At 42.6% G+C, this 27,474-nt stretch overlaps 3 protein-coding genes across 4 annotated transcripts; 2 read left to right on the top strand and 1 right to left on the bottom strand.

Annotated features, from left to right (window-relative positions):
• Positions 1-37: 37 nt before the first annotated feature.
• On the top strand, positions 38-16,816 carry fam107b (family with sequence similarity 107 member B). Of its 2 annotated transcripts, none has more exons than XM_068312925.1 (4): positions 38-200; positions 12,852-12,990; positions 15,099-15,255; positions 15,437-16,816. In XM_068312925.1, exons 2-4 carry the CDS (start codon positions 12,863-12,865, stop codon positions 15,554-15,556), a joined length of 405 nt encoding a protein of 134 aa, XP_068169026.1. In that variant the 5' UTR covers positions 38-200; positions 12,852-12,862; the 3' UTR covers positions 15,557-16,816. The 2 variants fall into 2 exon arrangements, with proteins under 2 accessions (XP_068169026.1, XP_068169025.1); XM_068312924.1 differs by lacking the exon at positions 38-200 and adding an exon at positions 11,818-12,045.
• Positions 16,817-17,955: 1,139 nt separating this feature from the next.
• Positions 17,956-20,266, top strand: gcsha (glycine cleavage system protein H (aminomethyl carrier), a). The gene is made up of 5 exons (XM_068313524.1): positions 17,956-18,139; positions 18,348-18,430; positions 18,518-18,581; positions 19,297-19,428; positions 19,767-20,266. Exons 1-5 carry the CDS (start codon positions 17,989-17,991, stop codon positions 19,862-19,864), a joined length of 528 nt encoding a protein of 175 aa, XP_068169625.1. The 5' UTR covers positions 17,956-17,988; the 3' UTR covers positions 19,865-20,266.
• Positions 20,267-21,417: 1,151 nt separating this feature from the next.
• Positions 21,418-26,291, bottom strand: si:ch1073-390k14.1 (deoxyribodipyrimidine photo-lyase). The gene is made up of 9 exons (XM_068312114.1): positions 26,070-26,291; positions 24,409-25,012; positions 23,956-24,264; positions 23,699-23,871; positions 23,518-23,602; positions 23,204-23,436; positions 22,385-22,579; positions 22,057-22,282; positions 21,418-21,953 (listed from the first exon to the last, which is right to left on the bottom strand). Exons 1-9 carry the CDS (start codon positions 26,289-26,291, stop codon positions 21,418-21,420), a joined length of 2,583 nt encoding a protein of 860 aa, XP_068168215.1.
• Positions 26,292-27,474: the final 1,183 nt, after the last annotated feature.

The raw sequence follows: 27,474 nt of genomic DNA, 5'->3' as shown, positions 1-27,474 counted from the left end.
CCCAGCCAGTTTAAATTTACATTTCTGGGTCCTGACTGAGTGCATGCGTGTGTATCAGAGCAGTTTACAAAAGCAGAGTAGCGCGGACGCCCCTGGAGCCCACGAAGTGGTAGGAAGCGGCACCGATGCTGCCTGAAACACCGTCACTGTGAAGCTTGAACAACTTCAGCAGGAGAACTCACGTCAGGGGCGACTTTGAGGTAGATGTGTGCGTGTGTGTGGAGCGTTTTTCGTGAGATTGTTAGACGACACACTAACAAAAGCAGGACGTCTAAGCGGGTCCTCCTGCTCACGATGGCAAAAAGTAGCAGCTTTTGGTTCCAACACTGGAAAGTGTGGAAAAGACCAAAGAGAAAGAGAATAAGACCTGAAGAAAAACAAACTCTTGTTTCATTGTCTCCTTTTGTTGGTCGCGGCGCGTCACTGTGGCGGACGGGACAGTGGAGAACAAACACGCTGAGGGTGAACATCTTGTTCAGACCACAGCACTGATACTGAGGATGGCAGCTGATGCTGTGATACTCCTGTTAATCAAGTACAGTATAGAAGTGTTTATTAATACAAGTGGGATATTCCATTCTAATCAGACGTCTTTGTGGTTCAGTTACGTTTGGTAACGTGTCCACACGATTTTTTTGAAATATAGAATCGTTTTTGGGGGGTTTTTGAAGACATGTCAAGATTATAAATTTACAAAAAAATTATGTGATCACTTAATAAATCTACGCATTTTTTGTTTGTTTTTTCACATTTATCACCATAGCTGCATTAATATTTTTTTGTTATTAAAATGAAGTCCATTGACTGGAAAAGAAAAGGATTATGGGAAATCATGCTTCATGGATGGCCATTGTGTGAAATCATCATGTGTGAATAAGACTGTGTGTAATTGCAGAGCAATGACTGTTGCCTTCTGTGTCAGAGCACATGGCTTCAGTCAGAGCTGACACACACCCTGGCCTGTCATGGGGCAAATGCTACAACTGTCATGTGAAGAGGTGTGTGTTGTTGTTTTTTTATTAGAGCAGCTGTTTCAAACTCATGACATTTTTCTTCTTCTTCAAAGATTATATTTAGTTAACACATATGGGAAGTACTGTCAAACTTTAACAGGAAGTTAAACAAACTGGAGCCAGTGGGTTGAGCTTGGTGCGTGTTTGCTCAGTGGAGGTACAACAGCAGCAGCAGCCTGGCAGATAACGGGTTAAATGTTAAGGGTGGTAGTGTAACTCCGCTTCATCAGATGAGGCCTCGTGTCAGACAGTTGGTGGTATGAATGAACATTATACCACCTATAGGTACAATACTTTCAAGAATGTGTGGAAGTGAAAGGAGGGGAAAGTCTCTCACACATGTGTTAGTCATTTGGAGCTGAGTTGGCTAAATGATCTACATCTGTTTTCTGGTCTTTGAACCCCCACTTTCCCATGTCTCTTTCTCTTACTCTGTCTCTCTTGCTGTCTTCCGTTTCCCGAAAGGATCGATGCTGTCACTGTCTGCGTGTGTGTGTGTGTGTGTATGTGGACGTTGCTACAACAGGAATGTTGTCTTGCTCCATTATTGCTGCATTCAAACAATTTAAAAAGTGAATGAAACAAGTTTCCATGCTAGGGTGGTTTATGTGGTTCTGATTCATTTCTCTGATGTTTTTGTATAGAAACTTAGCCCGTGTCAGAGAGTCTACCTGCCTTCAGGAAAGTCAAGGTATTTGGGTCAGGAATGTGTGTGTCCAGGAGACATGTCTGGTAACCACAATATTTTCTTTCGCAGTCCTGCTGGTCGGTCTGTGGACGCAAACATCTTCATTACTCAGCAGAACTCAATGATCCTTAAGAACCACACAAGACGCAGTGTTTCGTGTGTGTGTTTGCGTGTTTCGTGCTCCATGCTAAAACCCTGTTGCTCGTTCTTCAGACTTGTTATTCCCCGCTGGTGAAAGACTACCTCATAGCAAATATTTTAAGTCTGTTCCCCTATAATGAGCTAGGCAAACAAAGAATGAGGTACCAGAGGGTCTCTGCCATGATGGGAGCCCTCATGGTTCTGTCTGATCTACCGCGTGTTCAGGCAGACTTTAGACCTTTTTAAGACAGATATTGCATCAGCGCCTCGAAAACAAGACCCCTCTCTTTTCCGCCTTTGCACTAATTAAAACAACGGAGTCATAATTCCCCTGCGTTCAAAATTTAGCTGACTTTTTGCAAACAAAACTGGTGTAAAACACTTCGGCATCTCGTGATGTTTTATACCTTCTCTGTCACATGAATGATCTTGTGCTTACCAGAGGGGAAGTATTTCCTAGACATATTGCTGTCTCCTCACAGTAAAGACGTTTTAGGTTGATTTTGGTGTTCTTTGTGTTAGCCGTTAACTGCTTCTAATTTACATCCTCCGGTTATGAGATACATAACTGGAGTGTTTCCACAGAATGGCAGAGCAGAATAAAGGCGCACCAGACATGCCATCAGCAGGCTGTGTAAAAGGTGATTGTGGTCTGTTCAGTGTTTTGTTGTCCTCGCCATGATCCAAATTTGTGAGCTGAATATTTTAAACCTGACAGGTTTTTTAATGTGGCATCACAAGACAGGATGTGATGACTCTGACTGTGCTGAAACGCTATAAAACCAATTCCTTAGTAGGAAATAGCAGTCATGGTGATGAGTTGTCAGGTTGAGCAAAAACCCTCACTTTTCAGGAAAAAAAATATGTTAAAACTTTTTTTTTTTGTTGCAGCTCTTCTAATGTCACAGGAAATTGATAAAACCTTGATAAAACCTTGATAAAGCAACCGGAAACCTTTTTACGGGAAGGATGAACATGACAGGAACACCTTGCTGCTGCTCTCAGTGGTTTCTGCAAGCACTAGTGGTGCTATCCCAGGACAAAACGCTGCTTTCACTGTATTAATGCATTGTTGCCATGGTCTTAGGTTGTAATGTCACTATTAATGTACTGGGTTTCGTGATAAACAAGCTGGCATGTGTGTCAATTTAAACAGAAATGAGACGTGCAGGGACTGGATTTACTCTGTGTGAGCAGCCTCAGGAATGTTGTTAGACTCATAAAAGACAGATAAGATATGCATGTGTTCCAAAGACGGACACGGAGACTCGTACACAGCCTGTTCACCTACAAAGACTCAGCTTCTCAAAGAATCCCATTGATTTTCCGGCTGTAATGCTGGAGCTTCAATCACACTAAAGCCCCATTACTGTGCTGACCACTTTGTGTAGACTTCAGGAAAGAATGACACACACTCTGAGAGAATCTAAATGCCTTCTTCCTTGCAGCTTGTTAAGTTGAGGTAGAGAGAGATTGTATATCTGTGCTGCTTGAATCTGATTAAGCTGCTCATAAATTCATACCAAAATGAATGATGCCACCTCTGTCTGTTATAGCCTGAAACCTGCAGGACTTTGAGAATGTATGGTTGCACATGCTTTGGAAAGTTTCATCAGACAATGAAACCACATGATTGCATAGTGTTCCTACTAAAAATATTCATGCACGTGGCTATATTTTCTGCTAAACACAGACCCACAGAGAACAAAGACTCTCCTTTTGTTTTTGGACACCAGGTTGGGGTGGGGGGGGGTGTTTGTGTGTGTGTGTGTGTGTGTGTGTGTGTGTGTGTGTGTGTGTGTGTGTGTGTGTGTGTGTGTTCAAGTACGATCGGTGTCTGTCTGTTTGATTGTAGACTGCCTTGTGTGTAACAGTTGTTATTGGGTTTTTCTCTACTCGCATGTAAACAAAGGAGAACCTCCCAAATCCTCCCTGGTGTGCCCCCCGGCCAATCAGAATGCATTTCCCAGTTGTGCTCAGCCAGTAGCCAGCGAGGAGGGGCGTGGCTCTGATCCATAAAGGGGGAAAAAACAGCAGTAAAGCACAAAGCTTTGAATCTGGAACTGGAACAGACAGTCGAGCCATAACAAAGACTCTTGCTTTATGAGTGGACGGCACCTCACACTGCTGAGCCAGACAAAACGGCTGTGGCTTTTTAACTACATGGCTTTGCACTACTTAAGAGATGAACACTGGAATTACATTTAAAAGGGTGATGTGTATGAGCAGTGTATGAGCTCATGTTTACATCTCAGGGAGGAGGAACCACATGGAACACACATGCACTCCATCCCTCATTTGCCTTCTAGGGTGCGTCTAGTATGGAAAGATCTGTATGGATCCTGTGCAATTGCTGCCCGTCCGTCTTAGTCCACCTGTTCTCATCAGGTCTATACATGTACGTACATGACCATGTGTCAGTGTCAGCTGTGGGGGGGGGGATAAACCAGCCTTTTGTATTTGGTGGACAGGTGTGACCCTCAGATGTACCACTTCACTAATTATTCAGGACACATGTTCAGTCAGCACTTTGATTTGAACCTTTTTAAAGAAAGGTGCACATGCAATGCACCCGAGTGTTTCTGTCGCTCAAGTATTGTTGTTACATGGCGTTTAGGTCTTTGTATGCATGTGTCTGTTCATGTGCTGTTTTGTGTCTATCACTTTGCAGATTCATCACATTCCTACAGTGTTAATCAAAGGGGTGTCTGTGCCTTTTCAATCCGTCCCATTCATGCTGTAATCTGCCTGGGAATCAAAACGTGTGGCGGCATGACCGTTGACAAGCTACCACATCACATAACTTCAGTCGGCGCTCAGCGCAAAGTACTGTCACAGTCGGGTTTGAATTCAAAAAGATTGTGGTTTACGATGAGCGGTCAGTGCCTATCTCAATAACGGTGTAACTGACAGTTCTGCATAGAAATCCGGATTTGTGTAGCAATCAGCTCTTAAAAGTCACATCTTAAAGCAGTCAAACAGGTTCTATACTGTGACATAACCAAACACAACAACTGTGGTAAAGCACTTGTGCTCAATATTTACATGAGATGTGGAGTGGCAAAGATCCTTCTACTTTCTAATGAAAGGACTTTGTGAGCATTTTTTAAATGTTTTGAGATGGATGTTAATATCTACACATTGACCACAAGTGAAATAAAATGTATTCATGACTGTATCAGACAATTTATTAATACAGGTCTGCTACTAAAACTGAAGATGAAGAAAAGCTAGAAATCAGAATAAAGCCCCACTACCGAATCCTGAACAATCAGTTTGGAAATAGTTTTTTCTATCCATCCATTTTCATTTATGTTTTTTTTTGTCGCCATTGAGGTATCTGAAATAAGAAATGTGCTGAAGATTAAGTACAGTAGTACCTCGAGATAGTTTAATTTGTTCTATGACTGAGCTTGTAAGTCGAACAATCCGTAAGTCAAATAGATTTTCCCCATTTAGAATACTGTAACTATAATAATTACATCCCGTTTCAAAGCAGTGATGTATTGTAACTGTCAGTGTTCATTGGTCCGTTTGTATGTCCTCCAAATATCTTTGCAACCGTTAGAAACAGATAGAAAGATGAAATAAAAAGCACATTACTCGGGCAGCAAAGGGGATGAAAATGAGATGATCTTGACCTTGAGAAAACTAGGTCAAGGTCAAATTTCAACTTTTGTACACTCAGGAACCGGATAAGATAGAAAGACAAGGGAGAATGCCAGTGTGAGTAAGACCATAGATCAAAGCTATTGCTTTGATCGCGAGATGTTGCAGACTGTGACTGCCTTGGTTCTAGTTCTAATCTGATCCAGCTTTGTAAAAACACGAAGGAGTCTAGAAATATATACTTGTGTTTAAAAACCTTTTCTTAAATCAGTTTTCTTACACAAGTTTTCCTCAGCCACTTTGGCTTCATGCTTGCTGTTGGGGGTTCAGTTGGTTTTCTCTTTTTTTCTGACTTTGAGATGCCTATGGTGTGATTCAGTGCTGCATAAATAGACTTGAGTTTACTTGTCATCCACCAACACCTGGAAAAAAATGAGGTGTGGTCTCAGCTAATGTTGTATCCATCCATCCCGAAGTATGGCTCTTATCTCCAAGTTTGCTTGTATGTCGAACAAAAACGTGGACCTCGCGATGGCTCGCATCTCAAAAAAACTCATATGTTGAGCAGCTCATATCTGGAGGTACTACCGTACTGTAAATCCACTCCTTTCTTGTCTCTGTGAGGGCGAGATTATCAGCTGTTGGGTCGCTGGATCCATGGATGAGTTCACTTTAATGTCTGCCTTTGCTTTAGTCAGACCTGCTTCATCTCAAATCAGGAAATGCCCTATTATTTTGTGTTCATTGCCCATGAAAGTGTACGTCTAGCTTTTGGGATCCTGGTATTATCAAACAGTAGTGAATGTGAAGAAGGAGAAATGTACTGTAATTCAATCAAATATAAATATTGTATATATATTCTTCATCTCCTTTCAGCTTTTCCCTTCAGGGTTCGCCACAGCGAATCAGTTGCCTCCATCTAACCCTGTCTTCTGCATCCTCTTCTCTCACACCAACTACCTTCATGTCCTCTTTCACTACATCCATAAACCTCCTCTTTGGTCTTCCTCTAGGCCTCCTGCCTGGCAGTTCAAAACTCAGCATCCTTCTACCAATATATTCACTATCTCTCCTCTGGACATGTCCAAACCATCTCAGTCTGGTCTCTCTGACTTTATCTCCAAAACCTCTAACATGTTCTGTCTGTCTGATGAAAATTACAAGGGACCTGTAAGCAAGCAGATAAATAGTGAGAGGTGGAGTGGTGGGCATGCAGACATACACAGCAAGGTCTAGTTAGAGCCGAGCAGCTCACATGATGTATCATGTGCGGGAGGAACATCATTCTTTCATTGTAGGGCTGTTTGCACACATCTGCACTTTATGGACCCTAAAATCCTCATTGAAAACTCCCATACCCTTGCTTCTCCCAGTGACATCATTGTATTGTAGAAGCAGGGTGGACGCTTTCCAAGGTCAGTACATTATGAGGCCCCACAATTCCCCAGCTTCTCTTTCAGGTCCCCCACTCCAAGGCAGGAAATGCAAAACAACCCCCAGACGCCCAAGCATATTCCATTTTTCAATGTTTGCTATCACCTCCTGAAGGTTTGTGTCTGTGGCGTGTAGCTGCAGAACTTTGCTCCTGCAGGAACGTGTGTGGAGGGTATGGGCTGAAGCAAACAATGAAGGGGTAGTGGTCTTTTCTAAACTTTGAATGGATTTCCACATGCTAGCGACAGAGAAAAATCATAGGTCTATTGTTACATTTTGTGCTCTGGAAATATGCACACATGTGCGTCACCACGCTGCCCACCCTCATGATTTATGTGTCGTCAGGAGTAAATCTTGTGAGTGTGTACGTACAACCGACCCGTCCGGGAAATGAGCTCACTTCCAGGTCCCCAACTCTCTGCGTAGCCCTCACTTTCTATCTCAGTCCCCCCCCCCCCCCCCCCCCCCAAACACACACACACACACCTACAGTCCCTCCCCCACCCACACAGCTGCCAGTTAAAAGCTCATCTATATCTGTGTTTTAATTAGAGCCGGCCGTATTTATGGCTGAATGGCTGCTTCATTAACAGAGGCAAGGAGACATTCACTCGTTACGTGTCCGGCTTGAACGGAGGAAACAGAGTTTGTGTGTAAGTGAGAGAGAGAGAGAGATGTGGGGGTAGCTTTAGGGGTTACTGATTATGCAATTTCTCCTAAGGGATGGGCCTCCCATATGTTAGTTGAATAGACGAGACCCAGTCTGAAAGGAAGTGATGATGCTTGAACAAGATGAACTGCATGAGAGAGGAGGCACATAGTTAATTCAATGAATCTCTTCAGTATAATGTAGTCAAGGCATGACATTGTTTTTACTAATATGAAGAGTTTTGGATCAGTGCCCAAATCCTCAGTTGCTCTCTTGCATTGTTAGAGGTATTCAGTTTTGTGTCACTGCTCCTTTCGGCCTCTTTACTGATGCTTTTTCATTTGAACTCTGTCCTCGATCAGAGCGTATCTGACCGGACGCTAACATGCTGATCAATCCTGTTTGCTAAACCCACCCACCCTCTAGTGCACCAATCCTGATTTTGCTGATGAACATATGGGTGTGGTCATCCAATGACAGTTGACAGTGGTACCCCACCCAGGGTGGAGCTCTGGACGGTGCTGTGTTTGTGTCCTGGAGGGATCAGATGGTGAGACAGCTGCCCCCACTTGATTATCTGAGGGGGGCAGCTACTGACTGATGAGCACTAAATTTCATATTATGCTGTGTTCATCCAGTCTTTCCATTCTGATCCCAACACTGTTATCTGCTGTGTCATCCCTTCCCTGCTGGTAACTTTTTTTATGTCATGTTTTAGGATCAAAACCTTTTTAATGGACAATTTAGGGTGTTCGTTCTATCCTCCATCATTTCTCTGTCCATCTGTGCTCCTCTCTGTTAGATGAGGAAGAATGCTTTTAATGGATCAATAGATGTTTTTTGTTGAAATCTATTGGGACTTGGTAAATAACCAAAATAACCAGAAACAGACTTTTAGAACCTCTCTAGAATGCTTCTTTTGGTAAATACATTTCATTCATACTTTTCACAATGTGTGCACTAAAATAATCCTATTGATTTGAAGTCATGTTGTCCCGCTCTGATCTGTAAACGACTTTGTTTTGTGAACATTTTTTGAAACAGAACTAAACTGAATCCAGCAATGACATATCACTTAAGCTGATATGATGGTGTACATTTGCTTCTTTCCATATTTCACACAAGTAGCAGCAGAGATAACCCCTTCTTAATCAGAGGGTTTTTCATAACTGGGAAAAATACCCTTCTCTGTAGCAGCGTGTCATTGGTCTGAGGGGACCAGTGTCATTGATCCTAACTCTAAGGGACACCCTCCAGAGTTCTAAATGATATTATGAATGTAAGTCTCTGTGTGTTAGCTCATGTAGCAGCAGGCTGCAATGATGCAATCACTTGGCTCAGAGTGAGCTCTCTGTCCTCAATGAGACAGTTTCTCAGCTCTAATGCAACCTACTCCTGTGAGGTACACGTCCTCACATACAGGCCCTGTTCATCAAACACATTTAGATAATTACTTCCTGTTTTCAGAACAGAAAAGATGCTAAATGCATAACATCTCATCGTAAATACACAGTGAACAGAAATGTGTGTGAGCAAGAGATCTGGGATATACAGTATTGCTGAAAACCTGCATATTTAGTGTAAAATTAAATTGCTGCTTCACTAATTTGGTGTATTATTTTTTCAGCCTTGACTTATCCTAGTTGCTGTAGCTGATTCAAAATGTGCATGACATCAGTCACACGGGTCATGAGGATGACCGGAGAGAGTGGCTCGAACAGAAGGAAGCTGTCTTCAGCCAACTCCCTTCTTTCCTTTCCTAGAATCAGCTCTGACCCAGTTTTTCACTTTGTTTTTTCCATCATTTTAATCGACTTTCTCCTCATTCTGCCTCTGAAAGTTTCAACATTCAGAATGTTTTACCCATTCTCTTCAACATTTTGGAGATTCAGGTCCTTTTAGAAGTAAATTCTCTCCCCCTGTCTCCCTATCTCTGTCTTTGCATTTGTTTTGTCTGCAGCTTTTGCCGTAAGAATGAGTTTTCCAAACCAATAAACTGCTTTAATAGGATTCCTGGACCAGCCGGACTTGTTGTCCCAAAAGCAGTATACTGTGATCCACTGCCGTGTTTGTTGAGGAACTGTCTGTTCCAGTTTCAAACACTAATAGGACAGCTCTTCAGGCACTTAACTGTAAAGTCTTCACTTATGCACCCTCTAAAAACAAAAGAGAAATCTGTTTCAAATGATGCAACTGTCAACACTCACACATTTCCATGTGCCCTTTATTCTGACATTGACTCCTTCACAGGACTGCAGTGAACTAGAGAAGTGGTGGTGTTAGCAGGAGGTTGTCGTAAAGTAAATCCTTAATCAAAAGCAGCAACTCTGTTAGAACATTAAATACATTACAACTACTGGATGGGACTGGAGATGTCTTTTTTATGTCCCCTTCTTCTTCATGTCTGTAGGTGTTAGTCTTGTCTTGCTGTAGCTATGTTGCCACCTGATGATTTGCAGCGATACTGCTCCTAGAGTTCCCCGAGCCTTCAGAGAATATGAACAAATATGAATCAAATGAAAGCAGAGCATTGGAATGAAAGCTCTGCTCAAATGTTCGTAAACATTCAAATTAAAGGGTCCTTGAATACATCATTTAAAGCTGAGGTCAAAAAGCTGGGGTCCAATTTGTGCTTCTTTTTGAACTCCCTATGTCACTTCTCCTCTCCTCGAGGGCAGACAGGAAGGAGAAGCAGATGTGTTAAACCAACGGCCACTTTAACAACACTGCCAGTCTTTAGGTTCCTCTGCCCCCCACCGCTGGCATCAACACCAACGGCTTTGATGTCTGCAGCAGGCGTGTGCTCACACACAGCCCTACAAGCTGCTGCCATCTCTCTCTCACACACACACACACACACACACACACACACACACAACGTCATCATGTTCATGCTGTGTCACATAATACACAGACTGCTGTGTTTCCACCATGAACACCAACCAGTCTGGTAGTTTTTTAAAGAACAAATTCACCAATATGTTCTTTTCCCTTCTTGACTCTAAAGTCCTGCTACTTTACACAATGGTATTGCAAATTCATGAAATACTTTAAGATTTTTGTTTTGGTAGTACCAGTTATAAAGTTTAATGATCCAAAATGCCAAATGTAGTAGAAGAAGAAGAAGAAGAAGAAGAAGAAGAAGATGCAGTTTATTAATCCCCTCGGGGAAATTACATTTGTCACTCAGGTGTATATTTGTTACATTTTTTGTTTTTTCACACAATATGTATGTACAGGCCCCTGAAACAACCACATCACACAAGGGGGCCTATAAGCATGCAGTTAGTACACAGTACACAACATCAAGCTGTACATCGAGAGGCAGAGTGACGGGCAGCAGCTTCCTGGAGTGCGCCCCAATAGAGCAGCTCGTAGGGGGGACGGCGCCTTGCTCAAGGGTGCCTCGGCAGTGGCTGGGAGGTGAGGTGGCGCCTCCCACCGTCAGCTCACACTCCGGAGATGTTCTGGCGGGAGCGGGAATCGTTCCACCGATGGCTGGGCGATCTGTCTTCAAGACATCTGCACTAACTCTAACTCTGAGCCACTGCCGCCCCTGTAGATCATATCTGGTCAGAAGAAGCTTTATTACCATTGAATTCCACTGTACCCATCAAGCTGAGGTATTGTGTAATATTCCTCCGTCTTGGTTCCTGAAATCATGTCGTTCTTAGACTATTTTGTTATGTAATTGACAGACTAGTTACTTGGATGCACATCGCCCTCTAGTGATGTGTTTAACTCATTACACCCGCTTGTTTTACCGTTCAGTGTACTGTGCAGTGTACAAATGTGAGTGTACAGTGTACAATCACATTTGTGTGGAGCAGATGCATCTATAAATAATTGATAAATGTTATTGTCTAAAGATATTACTCTGTCCTGTCTTCATAGGTCTGTCCTAAACAAGATGGACTCAAAGAACATTATTTAAAGTTGTCATTCCTCAAGCTGCAGGGGAAGAAACGCATGACTCTAATGACAGTAAACAGACAGCAATTTTTGTTGTGTGCTTTTAACAATTCTGTGCTTCAAATAGCACAGAATTGGTAAAAACAAATATTTTTACTTCCAATTATCCATGACAACATAAACGTTTCATGAAGGTCCATTAGGTAAGAAATATGAATGTTCTTTAGGGAAAAACTGTTCTAACCAAGAGATGTACATTGAAAGTAAGGCAGAAGTGGTGAGGGAGGGAACCGATAGAGTGGGGGGGGGGTGAGAGAGAGAGAGAGGTGTGTGTGTGTGTGTGTGTGTGTGAGAGAGAGAGAGAGAGAGAGAGGTGTGTGTGTATGAGAGAGAGAGAGAGAGACTATAAAACAGACTTCTAGTCCAAGCAGCTCAGTAGCAGACAGCTGTGCTGACCAAACCATCTCTAGTGTGTGAGGCTCTCATATCGATAAACAGCACTGAGTTTTTTAAAAAGATCCCCCTGGAGAATAAATCTGTCCACCAAATAACCGAGATGACGACAGTTTTCAGATACCCCGTCTTTCCTCATCTGCAGGGTGAGTCAAGTCAAGATTGAATTCTGTTGGATGTTTTTTAATCATAGATGCAGATTAGTGTTTAGTCTAATGTGTGTTAAAAATGAGGAATCATTTAACTCAATTGTTCTTTTGTCTTAATTTTGGGTATTTATATCATGAAGAGAAATTGTTGATGTTTGAGTAAAGTGGGCTCAGGAACAGTTGCACATTCTTACCATCAAAAGTTAGACTGTGCGTTACGGTGTGTCATCTGGGATCTCATGAAGCATTGGTCAAACTGTCTGGGATTTAGTGGCTTCCCTGTGTTATACTGTTCTGATCTGGGAGTTGGTCATTGGAATAAATACATTTCTTGGGAAATATATGTCCGTTTTCATTGCTGTGTGATCATTTTTTTGTCCCATAAATAGGAAAAACTCATGAGCGATACAGTGTTGAATGGTTTGAGCTAATGTGTTCGCAGGATATTATAAAGTACGTCCCTGAAGGATTCCTTGCTTCACCTCTTGATTCGTGTCCTTATGGTTTGATGGAGTTGTGAAATGTTCCTTTTCACTTCATGTGGAACAATTGCGTAATCCCAGCACTGAGTCCCTATGGATAGCATCTTAACAAAAACCCTGAGCTCGTGCCAGAGAAGCAAACATTTGCTCAACATCAAGTTGTGAAAAGTATTTCAGGATTTCAAACAATTGGTCTATGAAATAGATTGTAAAACAAATATGAATCTTTGCTGAATCCAAACTCATTCTGGTAAATGGAAGTCCTTTTAGATTTGACTGTTAATACAGATTCGTGTGACCCTGGTTTGTCACTGTCACCAGGGAGGAGTGTCATGGCGGAGCCCGACTATCTGGAGGGAGACTGTGATGAGCTCATCAAACCCAAGAAGCTGATCAACCCAGTCAAGAACTCCCGTAACCACCAGGACCTGCACCGAGAGCTGCTCATGAACCAGAAGAGGTCAGGAGACAGAAAGCACACCGTCTGCATCCATCACGTCTTTATGTTTCTACAGATACACGTGTGCAGATTCCCCAGCAAAGATTGCATCATTTAAAATCTATTATTATAGAACAATGATAAAACAAGATCTCTTCCCATGCAGCAAATAATGATCGGACTGGTTCAAACGTGTCCAGATCCAGGTTTAATTTATTGGAACAGCAATCCTGCTGCTTTCTTATAATTGACCAGATGGTATCCATGCAGATAGGAAACTTGCATTGGAGTTATTACATAAAAAGCTGGAGTGCAGCGATGTGTCAATGATTGGTTATGTAAAGGTCAGCGAACAGGATAAACCCGATCCGGCTGCTGATGGCAATATCAGGCACAGGCTTTCACAAACATCTGTACATCTGTGTCAGTGATGTATTTTGGGGCTCACGATCACACTTGTGATGCTCAGTGTTTAGATTTTTCTCTCACACAGTGGCGCTCGTAGCCTTTTTTGCCTGAACTAAAAATAGCCATGTAAACACACATGCTGTTGACAGCTGGTACATCACAGCAGCAACGCTCTGTCTTAATCGGGTCAAATCGTGAGGTGTTTCTGGCGTGTTGGAAGCAGACCATTAACATGTTAAGAGAGAATCCCACGAGGCCAGGAGACAGAGGTTATGCATGAAATGAAACCAGATATTTTGGATTATTTTCGACATTTTTCTTACAAATGCTGATAAATGTTGTTTCTGTCCATCCAGACGAAGCTTCTGGAAGTCTGTCAGATGAATCTGTAGGTTTTCAGGGTTGAGCGCCATGTAAAGTATAGAAAGCTTGCCTGCATACTGGATTAGTCACAGTGATGGGAGAGAGGGGGTGGGGTGGATGGATGGATGCATGATGAAAAAAAAAATGTGTTATGTAATCAGGATTACAAAACAGTCTCCAGCTGAGGGCCTTTCTCTGCCCGTGCTACCTCAGATGTGGTATCTCCTCCTACACACTGGATGGGTTTTAGACATTCATCCACCAAGGCTGGCGAAGCATTTTAAACGCAGATATTGAAAGGAGGGATTTGAAGCTTGCATTCTTTACTAGTCTGCTGGAGGACACGCACTCACGAGAGGGGTCATGAACGGGGGATTACGTAAAAGGAGGCAGGGTAACAGCAGAGCGGCATAAAACGTCTTTATAGCCTGTTTTATTGCTTCAGTGACATTGACCCCTCCTCTTTTCTCCATGCGGGGCCCTTGGAAACAGAATGGCCCCGATCATATCGTGTCCCCTTTTGCCGTGCATCAGGCAGTAAAGTGTGGGAACAAACAAAGAGGGTTTGACTGCAGCAGTGACTTAAGGTGAAGCAGTACCTTTTGCTAATTAACTCCCACTCATTCTGGGAACATTGCATGCTCAGTTATATAATCCTCTAGATGTAACAATACATTTAATAAAGACATCATCAGGTGGGCATGTTGGATTTGTTCCGAAAAACCTGTGGACCCTGTGTGTACCCAGGGTTCACAGAGAGAGGAAATGAACTTGTTTTTTCCTGGTCCGGCACGTTTCTTAGATGAGTCTAGTCTGTTTCTACTCTCAAGCTGCCATGCTCTTCTCTCTGAATTTGGAGTAGCTTGCACCGTTACATAACATGCTGTATTTTTGTTATTCTTTGCGTGACACACTCACACTGCTAAGACGTCCCCCTGTCCTCTTGTTATGGAAATGACTGCACATTCCCAGCCAGACATGTCATCCCTCTGGTTTCCAGATAACTTATCACGCAAGGATATTCTCAAAGTTATTTGATAGATGAAGCCATATTGAGATGGGCACAGGTTTGCCCCCTTTTTTTGAATCGTCTGTTCCAACACTGGGAACCATCCTAAACTGATCAAAAAAGGCAGAACAGTCTGTGACTGGCTCAAATTCAAAACTTTCCTGAAACAAGATCAACATGTTTAATCCAGAACATCTAATTCAGACACGCATGTCAGACCAGAATGAGGTCATGGAACTCATCTGTTACGTGTGACTCTGTGGCCTCCCTCTGAGTGGGGCTCACCGTGTGTAAGTTGTTCATTAAGCTTTACTGTAGTAACATGCTGTTTCACTCGGGCTCTGCACAGGGGTCTGGCTCCTCAGAACAAACCTGAGCTGCAGAAGGTTCTGGAGAAGAGAAAGCGGGAGCAGGTTCTCAAGGCTCAGAAGGAGGAGCAGGAGGCCCACAAGAAGAGGAGCGACCTGGAAATAGAGCTCATGAAACGACAGCAGAAACTGGAGCAGGTAAATAAAACTGATTCAATGTGTGTAAAGTTTTAACACCTAGACGAGTGAACTTTGTTAAAGTAAGATAATGACTACACATCCTAGATCTTACAATCGGAAACAAGCCACACTTTATGTCACCGTTAACTTTTAAATTGCTGCTGTTGTTAAATTATTTTGTCTGTGTCTGTTTCTGCAGCTGGAGCTGGAGCAACAGAAGAATGAAGAGGAACAGGAGAACACCCCAGAGTTTGTGAAGATGAAAAGCAACCTGCGCCGGACAAAGCAGGAGGCTGACGGCGAGGAGCGAGCCACCTAAAAACCAGCAGACGTGTTTGGCTGACTGTGCGTGTTTCCGTTGACACAAAGGCGGCAGGACGGTGCTCAGAGGAGAGTGTGGTGGTGACCGGACTGTGGTCCAACATGAACCGTCTGGCTTTCCTAACCTAGCTGTTCCTTCTCGCAATAAGGAGAGACACTAAACGGACTAAAGACCACCCCTCTGTCTGCTTACCACAGACTGCCAGCACTCACCTCTGCTCCTTACACTCATCCAGCACCACACAGCCCCCCCTACAGGAGGGATGCAACAGACATTCACACGCCTTTTAACAGGGCAAGCAAGCTTCCAATAAGCTCTGATGGAGACTAACACACACATTAACACACACACACACACACGCACAAGAGATCTTGTTCCTCTGTTTTTCTCTCCACAGCAAGCTGTTCTCTTTACTGTTATCGATGTTGTTATAATTGTTTTGTTTTTGTTGTCGTTCTTATCTTCAGAATCAATAAGGAAAAGTGGACACTGGATGCACTCTTGAAGCTGTGTAATGTAAAAGCCAAACAAATGTGCTTTTGTTATTTATGTTCGTAGCTTTTAGCCCAGGTGTTTGAGAGGACACTTTTAGTTGTTCTGTATTTTAGTTTTTTTCACAGCATAGTTTATGAAGCCAGAACGGGGCAAAGGGAGTGTACGTCGTGTTGAAACGCTCATGTTTTTTCTTTCTTTTACCTTCAATTCTAAATAGGCCTTTTTTTTTTCAGCTGATGCAATGTTGAAGTCCCTGGAATGACATTGGCCTTTTGTTTATTATTTGTTTTGTATGAATAAAAGTGTTACATATAATTTAAGTTTTGGTTAGATTGGTTAATAAGTGTCAGTGTTGTTGGTCATCATAGCAAGAGATGGAATTGATTAGTAGTTCTTGGGTTATAAAATAAGCCTCCTGGAACTTTATCACTTAAGTACTCTTTCTTTAGTTACAATGGAGATTACAGTACATGTGAATATGGGTAATAAAATTAATTTTGGCATCTGCAAAACAGATGAATGTGGCCATTACTATTCACAAATTCAAAAATCAATACGTAATGTGAGAAACTGTATAGCAACCGTGGATGTTCGGGTGCACATCTTCCTATTATTTAGAGATCACTAAATAATGTTATGGGTCAAAATTCAGGCTTGTGGATCTCCATCGCTATTATTCTCTTAGGAGAACAATGTTTCAGAATGAAATAACCCTGTGTTCTTCTCCAAAAGTTTATTTTAAATAAAAGTGATTTTAACCCACTCAATTCATTCACTTCATTTTTAGAATTTGGATTTCTTGTTTTAAATCTAAGAAATGTTAAAAGGGACTAATAAAAGGGACTGCAGTTCACTCCTCACATAGATTTTCACAGCTATGCTCTGCTTATTTCTTCTGTATATGACTTTGCCCACAGACCTTCCAATGTTTAAATTCGGGTAGAGCAGTATTTCAAAAAGCAGCAGTCCTACAGATGGCAAGGAACATACCAATTAGGAATTGCACAGAGATATCCAGAAAAAAATACACTCACATGTAAATTAATAATATGTTCATTTTAGTTTTTGGCAGTAGCAGAACATTTTTAATCTTGATACTGTAACGCTTGAAAATCAAGACAAATAACCTAGTAGCAGCCTACAATTATCTCTTCCCACAAATGAAGGGAAGAGGGGTGATAGGATACTTCAGCTTATCTGTTCATTGCATTTCGTTTCCCCATCAAAGGTTTAAAAAAAAAACACCCAATATTGTTCCCTGAGTCTTTCTCCTATTTAATGACAGGAGCAAGTGGTGCCTTCTTTTAATATTTTTTATTTCTTAATTCATGTGAGTTTGAATTAGGCTCATTCCCTGAGTGCTCAGGCATATTGATGCATTCCAGTTTGCCAAATAATAGTTATGACAAAAGGGCAGCTTTCAGACATAGTGGATAGTGCTGTCGCCTCACGGGAAAAAGGTTCCGTGTCTTCAAGTGTGTGCTTGAGTGGTTGTTTGTCTTTTGTGTGACTTTGCAATGCCGTGGTGCCACGTCCGGAGGGTACCCCTCCTCTCAGTTCGGATAGTCTCCAATGGATGTTAACATCCAGTGGATCGACTCAACAGCTTTTGGATAACCATGACCTGGATGACTGTGAACCTACACAGACACGATAGGCTCCAGAAACACCAGTGACCCTCAAGGCAGAAGAAGCGGCTGCGGATTAGTCAATTACGGTCGTCTCGTTTATGTGAGGATGGATGGATGGATGTGTGGATGGATGGATGGATGGATGGATGGATGGATGGATGACGCAAAATGATGGCACCAATAGAGAATGATTTGTTAACGTCGGTAGTTTTGTTTTAGCCCAGTAGGGGGCAGTAACGCACTGGTGTCTTCTCTATATCCCACGAAGAAGAAGACCTCCGCTCTCATCACTAAGCGACAAACATGGCCGCCTGTGTCCTGCTCCGTTCCCTGTCTTCCAACTTTTTCACAGTTTTGCCTTTACTTTCCCGCTCTGCACCACTTTCTCCCTTGCGGCTAGCATCTAACGCGTATTTTGGAAGAACATTATCCTCCTCTAGTCGAACAACAGCAGGTATTCCTATGTGAAGGCTTTAATTGTAGCATATTAGCTAACATCTCCTTTGCTGTGAGGTAATGAGTCCACTCGCAAAGGACGAAGTGCTGCGTAGTGCAAACATGGCTGTCATCTCTTTGTCTTCGTGTTGGTCGGGATTTGAAAATATTTAAAATTCTTACAGTGAGAGACTTTCATATTCTGAGTATGTTATGTTACTTTACAGAACTTAAATATACAGACAAGCATGAATGGATCCGAGTGGAAGATGGCGGCATTGGGACTGTCGGCATCAGCAACTTCGCGCAGGTAAATTCCACAGCCAGACTCCTTCCCACGCAAACAATTCCTCTGTGGCTTCTCCTGTACCGCTGACCTTTTTTCGTCATCTTACAGGAGGCTCTGGGAGATGTAGTTTACTGTGGACTGCCAGAGGTGGGAACACAGCTGGCTCAACAAGGTACGAAGTTCAGGCGGACATGAACTTACTGCAGCAGCTTTGATAGGAGTTCATTAAAACCTGATCTCAAACAGTGATGTAACATCTGTTGACGTACCATTACATCTGGTGATACAACATTATATCAGACAGGGATAAACAGAGTAAAGGTCTGATAAGCCGTTTCATGTGTTGCCACAGCAATAAAGATTCGATTTCTTTCAGTTCAAAAAACGTTATTTGTCCCAAAGTTGCAATTTAAGATTTATTCAATGTGTCAACCAAGATAGGATTGTTTTAATATTTATTATTTTAGAAAATGAACTATAATGAACTCAAATCAAACAAACATCCAGATTTTTTTCCTCATATACGACATATGGCTTTTCATAACAGTATAATCGCCACAAATGGCTTGGAATCAGTTGTTTATAATTCTGATTTTGTCCACTTTGATGTCTGGTGTTAAATCAGATATGTGTCAGGTTCCTTCTGACATGAAAGCTAATTGAACTATGAGATGTGTTTAGGATGTTTCCACCAATGAGCATGTTCATATTACGGTTATATCAATATTGTATAACATCAGAGGCAGTTCTCTAGAACTGACAGTAAGACAACTGCTCAGTTTAGTTTGAGCACTGGTGGAAAAATGATGTCTGTTGTAGCTGTTCTGTCTATGTAGTTTCTGCAAGTTAAATGATCTTTGGCATAAATCCACTTTTCTTACTGTCAGATGAGTTTGGAGCACTGGAAAGTGTAAAAGCAGCCAGTGAGCTTTATTCTCCTTTGACTGGAGAAGTTGTCGAGGTCAATACACTACTGGAAGATAAGCCTGGGCTGGTCAATAAGTCCTGTTACAAGGATGGTAAGTTCTCATTATGGTCAGTCTGTGAAGTTCACTGTATTATTTTATTAAGGGTTTGGAAATTGACAATACCAAAAAGATGACCGAGTGTTAGCCTGCAGCAAAAAATAATGCAGATGCGTGGATGGTGTCATGATTGTTTAGACAGTAGATGCCAGTAATGCAACATAAACGAGGGCATCCACTAGAGATCGGGTTGTTTTTCTGTAGCTGAGACGAGTTTTTGTGCCTTAAAACTGAGCCAGAGCAAACAAATGATTGTACAGATCTTATTTGCATGTTGCAAATTATTGGTTCCCTCAATTACCTTATTTTTACACCTGTTTTTTTTTTTCTAGGTTGGCTGATAAAGATGACCATTGCCAACCCTGCAGAACTGGATACCCTAATGGATGAAGCAGCCTATGAGAGATATATTCACGCCATTGAGGACTAACCTAACACCATCCGATGAGAGTGATGATCTCTCTCCTCTCTAATAATCACTGGCAGGGAGATCCACAAGATGTCTGTGTCAGTTTCAAGACCACACTAAGCAACCACAGGGGATTTTAAGAGCTCCTGATTGCAAGCCTGTCAGTGTTGCAGTATTGAGAACAATAGGAACCCTTTATCTCCCGTAGAGGACCAGTTCGCACTTCTTTCGCTTCCAATCATGAGTTGTTTGAGCCTCAAATCTTCAAACTGAAGAGACAAAGACATGCAGTGAATCGAGGTGTTTCATTCAGAACTTTTTCTTTCATGTTTAGTATTATAAATAGCACTTTGGTCTCCACTGCATGTTTGTCAACTACAGTGTAGGCGTGGGACCTATAAATGAATCAATAAACATTTCCTGAAACAATATTTTGTCACTTTATTTCCCCAAAGTCAGTCAGTCAGTCAGTCATCTTCAGATTACCACCGCTATATCCGCGGCAGCGGGTCACGGGGAGCCGGAGCCTATCTCGGCGGCATAGGGCGTGAGGCAGGGGACACTCTGGGCACGACGCCAGTGCACTGCAGAGCCACACACAAAGACAACCATGCACGCACACACTCATTCCTACGGGCAATTTGGACCGGCCAATCAACCTGAAGCGCATGCTTTTGGAGGTGGGAGGAAGCCGGAGAGAACCCACGCAGACACAGGGAGAGCATGCGAACTCCGCACAGAGCGGGACTCGACTCGAAATAGGGCGGCGCTATGGCGCCACCGTGCCACCCTATTTCCCCAAAGTCGTCTTTAAATTACCGGTATTATGAAGACAGTTTGGGGGTGGCAGTGGCTCAGTGGTAGAGCGGATCGTCCAATGTTCCAAGACCAGCGGTCTGATTCCCGCTCCCGCCCAAAATAACACCCGGATTATGAGATAACAGTGGGAGGTGTCAGCTCACCTCCGGAGCACTGCCGAGGCGCCCCTGAGCAAGGCGTCATCCCTCCTTGCAAGTTGCTCACTTGGGTGCACCAAAACGAGCTGCCCGCCAGTCTTCCTCCCCCTGCATGTGTACAGGCCCCTTGTGTGTGTGTGTCTGTGTGTTCAGAGCCTGTACACACTAATATATACAATATAGATGTATGCCTGTGACGAACTAGAGTGTGCCACTAATTTTCCTTCGGGGATTAATTCAGTACATTAAATTTAAAAAAAAAAAGTATTTTAAAAGTTCACTTAAGAGACATACGTGACTGTCAGTGTCACTTGATATCAATGCTAATTTGCTAATGTAATATATGTAGATAGTTTTTATATGATGAGCAAAACTAAATGTCATGCAACAACTCAAACTCAACAGGAGGTAAATGCATCTGGAACAGATCTGTGCGTTAATCTGTGCCTGGACCTTAAAGCACAGACGCTGCAGTAAAACCAAGTTACATTTAGCTGGGTTAGCCTCCAATCCATTTAATCCAACAATTTTAATAAAAATTTTCATCTTCTGAATTTTACTGGTAATAACTAGTCACTGTCATGTTGAGTGTGTGAGCTTTCGGGCTTTATCTCTGGATCACCTCAGCGAGCTGACTGCTCCACCAGGCACTATGGAAAACCTGTCCTTGGCTGCTGGAGTTCGCCGAGCCCGACCTCGAGGGTTTTGGGTCTTAGGGAGTCCTTCCATTATGCGACTAACACTCTCCAGCCTCTCCCTCCTCTGGGCTCCCTCGTACATCACACTGGCAGTAAAGTCTCTCTCATTCAGGAAGGCAATAGTCTCATCCCTTTTACGGCTAACATATCCTTTTAGAACAGCGTTGTAGGGATTTGAGGTAGAATCTGCATCTGGATCCTCTAGCTGGTGTTTAAACTCCATGCGGGTGATGACAGGCAACAGGAACTGTGACATCACACCCTCATCACCGTATGATGAACCCAGAGACTCAGATACCAGACGTGGGGGCAAAGGCACCAAATCACAGCCGGACCGCTTGTCCACATACTGTCCAAACTCTTTCCGCACGAGGGCAACATCTCGTAAAGACTGAGTCCTCCTGTCCTCCAGATCTGTCACGATTCGCTCAGGATACGTCTGTCCAAACAGCACTCCTGAACAGGCAACAGAACAGACAGAAGATGTGTCTTATAATGATTAAAAAAAACACACACACAAGATATTAATTACGAAGGACAACAGTGATCGCTTCCTCACCAGCACGACGAAGCACAGATGCGGGACATTTCCAGGGTTTGTGAATAAGCTCATCTGGTAGATGTGAAAGCTCAGGACACCATTTTCTAACAAACTTGCCGTAGGGGTCACAGGTCATTGCTGCATCAACAGGATGCATGACAAAGTTCCAGTGATCCAGGCCACACATGCCGCCGTTCTGCCACATCATAGCATCTATGGCAACGTCTGCATCTACTAAGGTGTCCTGCCAAACACCAATAAAGTCATTGATTAGAACTTCTTAAACCAACTGTTGAATACATGTGACACATACATACACACACACACAGAGACATCCATGACTCACCTGGAACCAACGATAGCCTTCTTGCCAGGGCAGGTGGAGATATGCTATGAGAAAAGATGCCACTACGTGTCTCATGTAGTTGTTCATCCAGCCTGTCTGCCACAGCTGCCTCATAGCTGCGTCGACCAGAGGGTAGCCTGTTTGTCCTTGCTGCCACGCCTTTAGATGGCTACGATTACTGCTCCAACGCAGAGCCTGCAGGTACCACAGGATCAATGATGCTTATTATGAACATACGGTAGTTCTTTAAAGTATAAGACTTTGAATATGTATGAGAAAGAAGCTCAGATTATTACATCCCGCAAAGCGGTGATGTATTGCAATTGTCATTGTTGGGTGTTCGTCCGTCCGTCCAACAAATATCTTCACAACCGTTCCAGATAGAAAGATGAAACAAAAAGCACATTGCTCGGGCAGCAAAGGGGATGAAAATGAGATGATGACCTTGACCTTGAGAAAACTAGGTCAAGGTCAAATTTCAACTTTTGCACATTTTTTTGCACATGTCTCAGGAACCGGATAAGATATAAAGACGAATCAAAAGGCGTTATATTCAGGGAGGCAGGGGGATGAAAATTAGATCACAACCTTGACCTTGAAAAACTAGGTCAAAGTCAAATTTTCACTTTTATACCTTTTTAGGTCACATTTCGGAAACCTGATGAGATATAATCACAAAACAAAAAGCAACATTTTCAGGAAGCCAGAGACACAAAAATGTGCAGATCAGGGTAAAATTTTTAATTCAGGGTTGTCGCGGGATGTTGCAGTCTCTGACTGCTTTGTTAGCATTGACAAAATATGCGTCACTATTTCTACCTTGTATGGTGGTCTGATAGATTCCCAGGGGAGGTCAGGAAACAATGTTAGTTGCCAGTATGCCAAATCCCTCCATGCCAGTTTACGTTGGAATTTCAGGGGCCGACAACGCGCCCCTTTGGCATCCCACAGCAGCCAGCGTGGACTGATCTGACCAAAGTGAAGGTACGGAGACAGACAGCTTGTATTTGAAGCATCAGCTCTGCCTGACTCTTTTTCATACCTGTACACACCTAGAACATAGGAAATAATTATATTCACGCATTTAGATCAACAGTGTTATACATTTACAAAATGTACACAAGGTGTCTCACCGTCATGAAGAAAGGCTTCAATTCGTCTGTGTGCTCCTTCTTCACTGAAGTCCCAGGATTTACGAATATTAGCTGCCCAGTCAATCTGAACGCCAAAATGAACAGAAGAGGGTCTTGAGGGCTGATAATTTTAATTATGTCCTGGACCACAACTCATTCCTGCTCTACTGTAGTTACTGACCAGTGTGCCGTCCTTCCTGCAGGGCATGCGTGCCAGGCCTAGCGTGTCCAAACAGACACCCTGAGGCTGGTGGGAAGGTCTGGGCAGACATGAAGGAGCGTCCAGGGGAACCCCGGTGGCAGACCCTGGGTTCTGTCTGCAGCAGCTCATGAAGTGAGACACTGAACCTATTCCTGAATAAAGAGAAAACATTTACCATGATATGGAAAATATTGTTCGTCGGTTTGTACCACAAACACTTTAATAAAATGACGAACCTCGGAGTCCCACCCCCCGTGTGCTGACAGAGTATGGATCTCTGAGGCAGTATGAGTGAAACATCCTGCATTCGACTCCATCATTCTGAAGAGCGGAGACTACTGCATCATCCCTGTCCTTCAGCCAGGGCTCATACAGGGCATTGGCAAAGATTTTTCTTGCTCCTGTTTGCTTCACTACCTCTCTGAGGGTAAGTAGAGTAGATCCACCCTCACTTTTCCCCTTCGCATCAAAGAACACCAGGTGGCTACCAATCCGGTTCAGTGATGAAGAGAAACAAGACAGAGCTTGATGAAGCCAGAATTTACCTATAATAAAATTTTAAAAAGATGTGATTAGACAACACTCAGGACATTCTCAAGTTTAAAATTAGTTCCATATAAACAGAACAAGCAGAACTACATCTCGGAGAATTGAAGCACTGTGCTTGACTTATTCTTCTCTCAACTTACTAGCAGCCCCTAGCGCCATTGTAATTCCTGGTCCCTCCTCTTCTTCAGGGCTCCAGATGAAGATGGGAATGACGGGCGCACCAACTTCCAATGAGCCAACGAGAGCAGGGTTGTCACAAAGACGAAGGTCTCTCCTGAACCACAGCAGCAGTGGCGGCGGTGCAGACGGAGAACGGGGCAAACCTACACCCCGCTGGCCAGCACCTTTACGGCACCGTCGCTTGGTCTTAGATTGTTGAGGTTTCTGTGATTTAGTCGACTCTCCTTCATCCATAAGTCCATCCCTATGTCCAAACACACTTTGTTTGGACATTAAGTTAGACTGACTTGTCCATGGTGTGTCCTTACTATGTTCACGAGGATGTGTCTGTTTCTGAAGCTCGTTCTCTTCAGTTCGTGGCGGGATCAGTTTGACACAGGGGCTACTTCCTGGTGACACTTTTGCCTGGCTGCTTCCTTGAGGTGGAGATACCGACACCAGTCTTTCTCCACATTGTTGAAGCTGAGACTCTTGGTTGGGCATTGACTGCTGGTTAGCTGTCATTTCCAGTTGAGAAAGAGCCAATGCAAGCTGCAGGTCATCAACTTCATCATCATCATCTGTCTAAAATTTTATCAGGACAAACCATTATCAGTTATATTACACTAAAAAAAACTGCTTTGAGTTATTGGGTTTCTTCCTGGAGACAATTATCCGACAAGTCTTATAATTGCATATTCAAATTGCCAACTTCGAATAAATGCATCCTTCATACAAGAAATCTGTTTTCACTGCTGCTTGATGAAACATCCTCTCAGGAGGGGAGCTGTATTACTAGAACTCTCTCTGTTAACTTTATTTCAAATATAAAGACAAATCAACATACACCGTTGACAGCTGATAGTATTTTGTCAGTACTAATACTGTAATTGAGTAACTATGACTTCATGGTTGGTTTTAACAAATACTTTGCCTTAATGACAGGTGCTCCACTTCATAAAAAACATTAACCACAAGAAAACAAAAATTGTTCTTCTAGTTACTTGTAAAAACTTTCAGCTGTGACGTCAGTGAAAGGACTGATCATTTTTATGGGAGGGGTAAAGGCCTCAATGAAAAGAGTTTTAATTTAAAATTACAATAAAAGTTGGGGGGGCGGGGGTTCGAAGCTTGGAGTAAAAAGAAAACTATATTGTATTTCTAACTTTGCAGTCCAAGTTCTGTCCATATTCTAAAAGTTCTAACCTTAAATTCATAATTGTTTATTAGCAGGTTAATTTGGCCCTAATGGTTTTCCGTACATTACGTTTCACTGCAGGAAATCCTTTCAAGGAGTTAACGTGCCAGTGTTCTTAGAATAGCAACGTTCTCCTGAAGAAAAATCAATGTAGACATCTTAAAAGGGTAAGAAAACAAAACAGAGCAACAATATTTAATTATATACTAAAAATAACGTTAGGATCTAAGGCTGACCTGATTTTTTATGAGGCATTTTAAACATTCGTGCCTGACAACGAACTATTATTAGAATTGCTATGTACTTGTACCATGTTTATGTCGGTTTTATCCTATATCTGTTGTTTGAATTATGTATCATATTTTTATCTGACGAATTGCTTCAAAAAATTTGGGACTTCCAAGAATTAAGTTATAACAACTAAGAATCCAGCATCCAACTTACATGAGTGAAGTATTGGTGGTGGACGGACGTGAGGATGGAGTGCAGGGATCTGTCGGCCGTGGACAGAGGCCGGATGAGGGACAGGAACTGTAATCGGGTGTCCTGGTGTCCCAGGACCGACAAACACTTTGCAAAAAATCCTTCTGGATCCTCTCGACCCGACAGAACTTCTGTCAGCATCTTTGTAACCGAGGCTTGACTCTGTTCGGCTGAAGGAAGCATCTTCAGGTGAAAAGTGACGATGAATTAAAGCCACACAACTCCAGTTGTCTACAAATAATAGTTAAAGTCCTGCAAACAAACACCAACATGTAAAACTCGTAGTTCGTAGGATGTTATTCAAGCGCTGATTTCCAGTTACGAAAGCCATGTGCTGATGTTTTGTAACCACCGGCCACCACTTCTGTAATGTGCTGACCCCACCGGTAGGGGGCGTCCCGGTCTAGTAAATGCTGAGGGAGGGTCGTGAACGTCTGCCTGGTCTTTAACATCACCACTAACAGTTTGGATCGTCTGTTTAGACTCCAGTTAAGGTAAAGGAATATGGATATAATTACCGAACTGCTATAAAAATGTACTTTTCCTTCCTCACACGGACAATTCTCCACCAAATCATATATATAAATAAAAATGTCATGACAGAGTTCTCCAAAAACTAAATCCAGACATAGCTCCATGTTTGTAATTGAACTGATGTGAAATTACTGGATAATCCTCTTTATTTAATGATTACACAGCACACATCTTGGTGATTGGTTTCCATTGCACACTTTGATGTGAAGGCAAATCTTGGATACTGTATTTTGTGGGTGCATTTTTTTTCATCACTGTGTTTTCAGGTTGTAGAAGGCTTGCTAACTAACGTGGTTTTTTAATGAGGCCATGCATATGCATTTGAATGTATGCAGCAGGGAACAATGATTTGTGAAACTTGTGGATCAAACTCTAAAAGCTGATAAGCTCCATGTATAATAGTATATTGTTGAATCTAATTGTAGGTCTTGTTTTGTTCATGCATTTTGTTCATATTCTGAGAATTCATCTAAAATGCAACTTGGGGCTGCACGTACTGGGACGTTCAGGCTCAATTAAACAGGCTTTTATCAGAGATCTACTCGGTGTACAGAGGAAAGCTGTGTTAAGAGCTGTGGTATGTGGTGAGAGCAAGACAGAAAGAGGGAGAGAGAGACAGAGATTGAGAGAGAGAGAGAATCAATAGTGTTTAGACAGAGAAGTGGAGTCTAAGTGTGTGATCAATAGAGAGCAGAGAGGAGAGATTAGCTGCTTTTCTCTCTCAAACTAACACTGACAAATTGGTGAATTGGTGTATCGGCCCTTGGGCTAAACGGATTGACCTGCTGTTTCCATGTTCTACTGTGTATTGTCAATAAAGATCTGTGTTCAT

Source organism: Antennarius striatus, chromosome 4 (assembly GCF_040054535.1).
Source record: "Antennarius striatus isolate MH-2024 chromosome 4, ASM4005453v1, whole genome shotgun sequence".
Lineage (NCBI taxonomy): Eukaryota > Metazoa > Chordata > Actinopteri > Lophiiformes > Antennariidae > Antennarius > Antennarius striatus.
This window is presented reverse-complemented; position numbering and strand designations above follow the sequence as displayed.

Bases quoted from the DNA above. Each gene is read 5' to 3' on its own strand.
- fam107b (XM_068312924.1), top strand. From the start codon at position 12,003: ATGACGACAGTTTTCAGATACCCCGTCTTTCCTCATCTGCAGG. The intron at 12,046-12,851 runs GTGAGTCAAGTC...CACTGTCACCAG, and splicing joins CGTCTTTCCTCATCTGCAGG to GGAGGAGTGTCATGGCGGAG. The intron at 12,991-15,098 runs GTCAGGAGACAG...GGCTCTGCACAG, and splicing joins CTGCTCATGAACCAGAAGAG to GGGTCTGGCTCCTCAGAACA.
- gcsha (XM_068313524.1), top strand. From the start codon at position 17,989: ATGGCCGCCTGTGTCCTGCTCCGTTCCCTGTCTTCCAACTTTTTCACA. The intron at 18,140-18,347 runs GTATTCCTATGT...GTTACTTTACAG, and splicing joins CTCTAGTCGAACAACAGCAG to AACTTAAATATACAGACAAG. The intron at 18,431-18,517 runs GTAAATTCCACA...GTCATCTTACAG, and splicing joins GCATCAGCAACTTCGCGCAG to GAGGCTCTGGGAGATGTAGT.
- si:ch1073-390k14.1 (XM_068312114.1), bottom strand. From the start codon at position 26,291: ATGCTTCCTTCAGCCGAACAGAGTCAAGCCTCGGTTACAAAGATGCTG. The intron at 24,265-24,408 runs GTAAGTTGAGAG...ATTTTATTATAG, and splicing joins AATGGCGCTAGGGGCTGCTA to GTAAATTCTGGCTTCATCAA. The intron at 23,437-23,517 runs GTGAGACACCTT...CCTATGTTCTAG, and splicing joins TGAAGCCTTTCTTCATGACG to GTGTGTACAGGTATGAAAAA.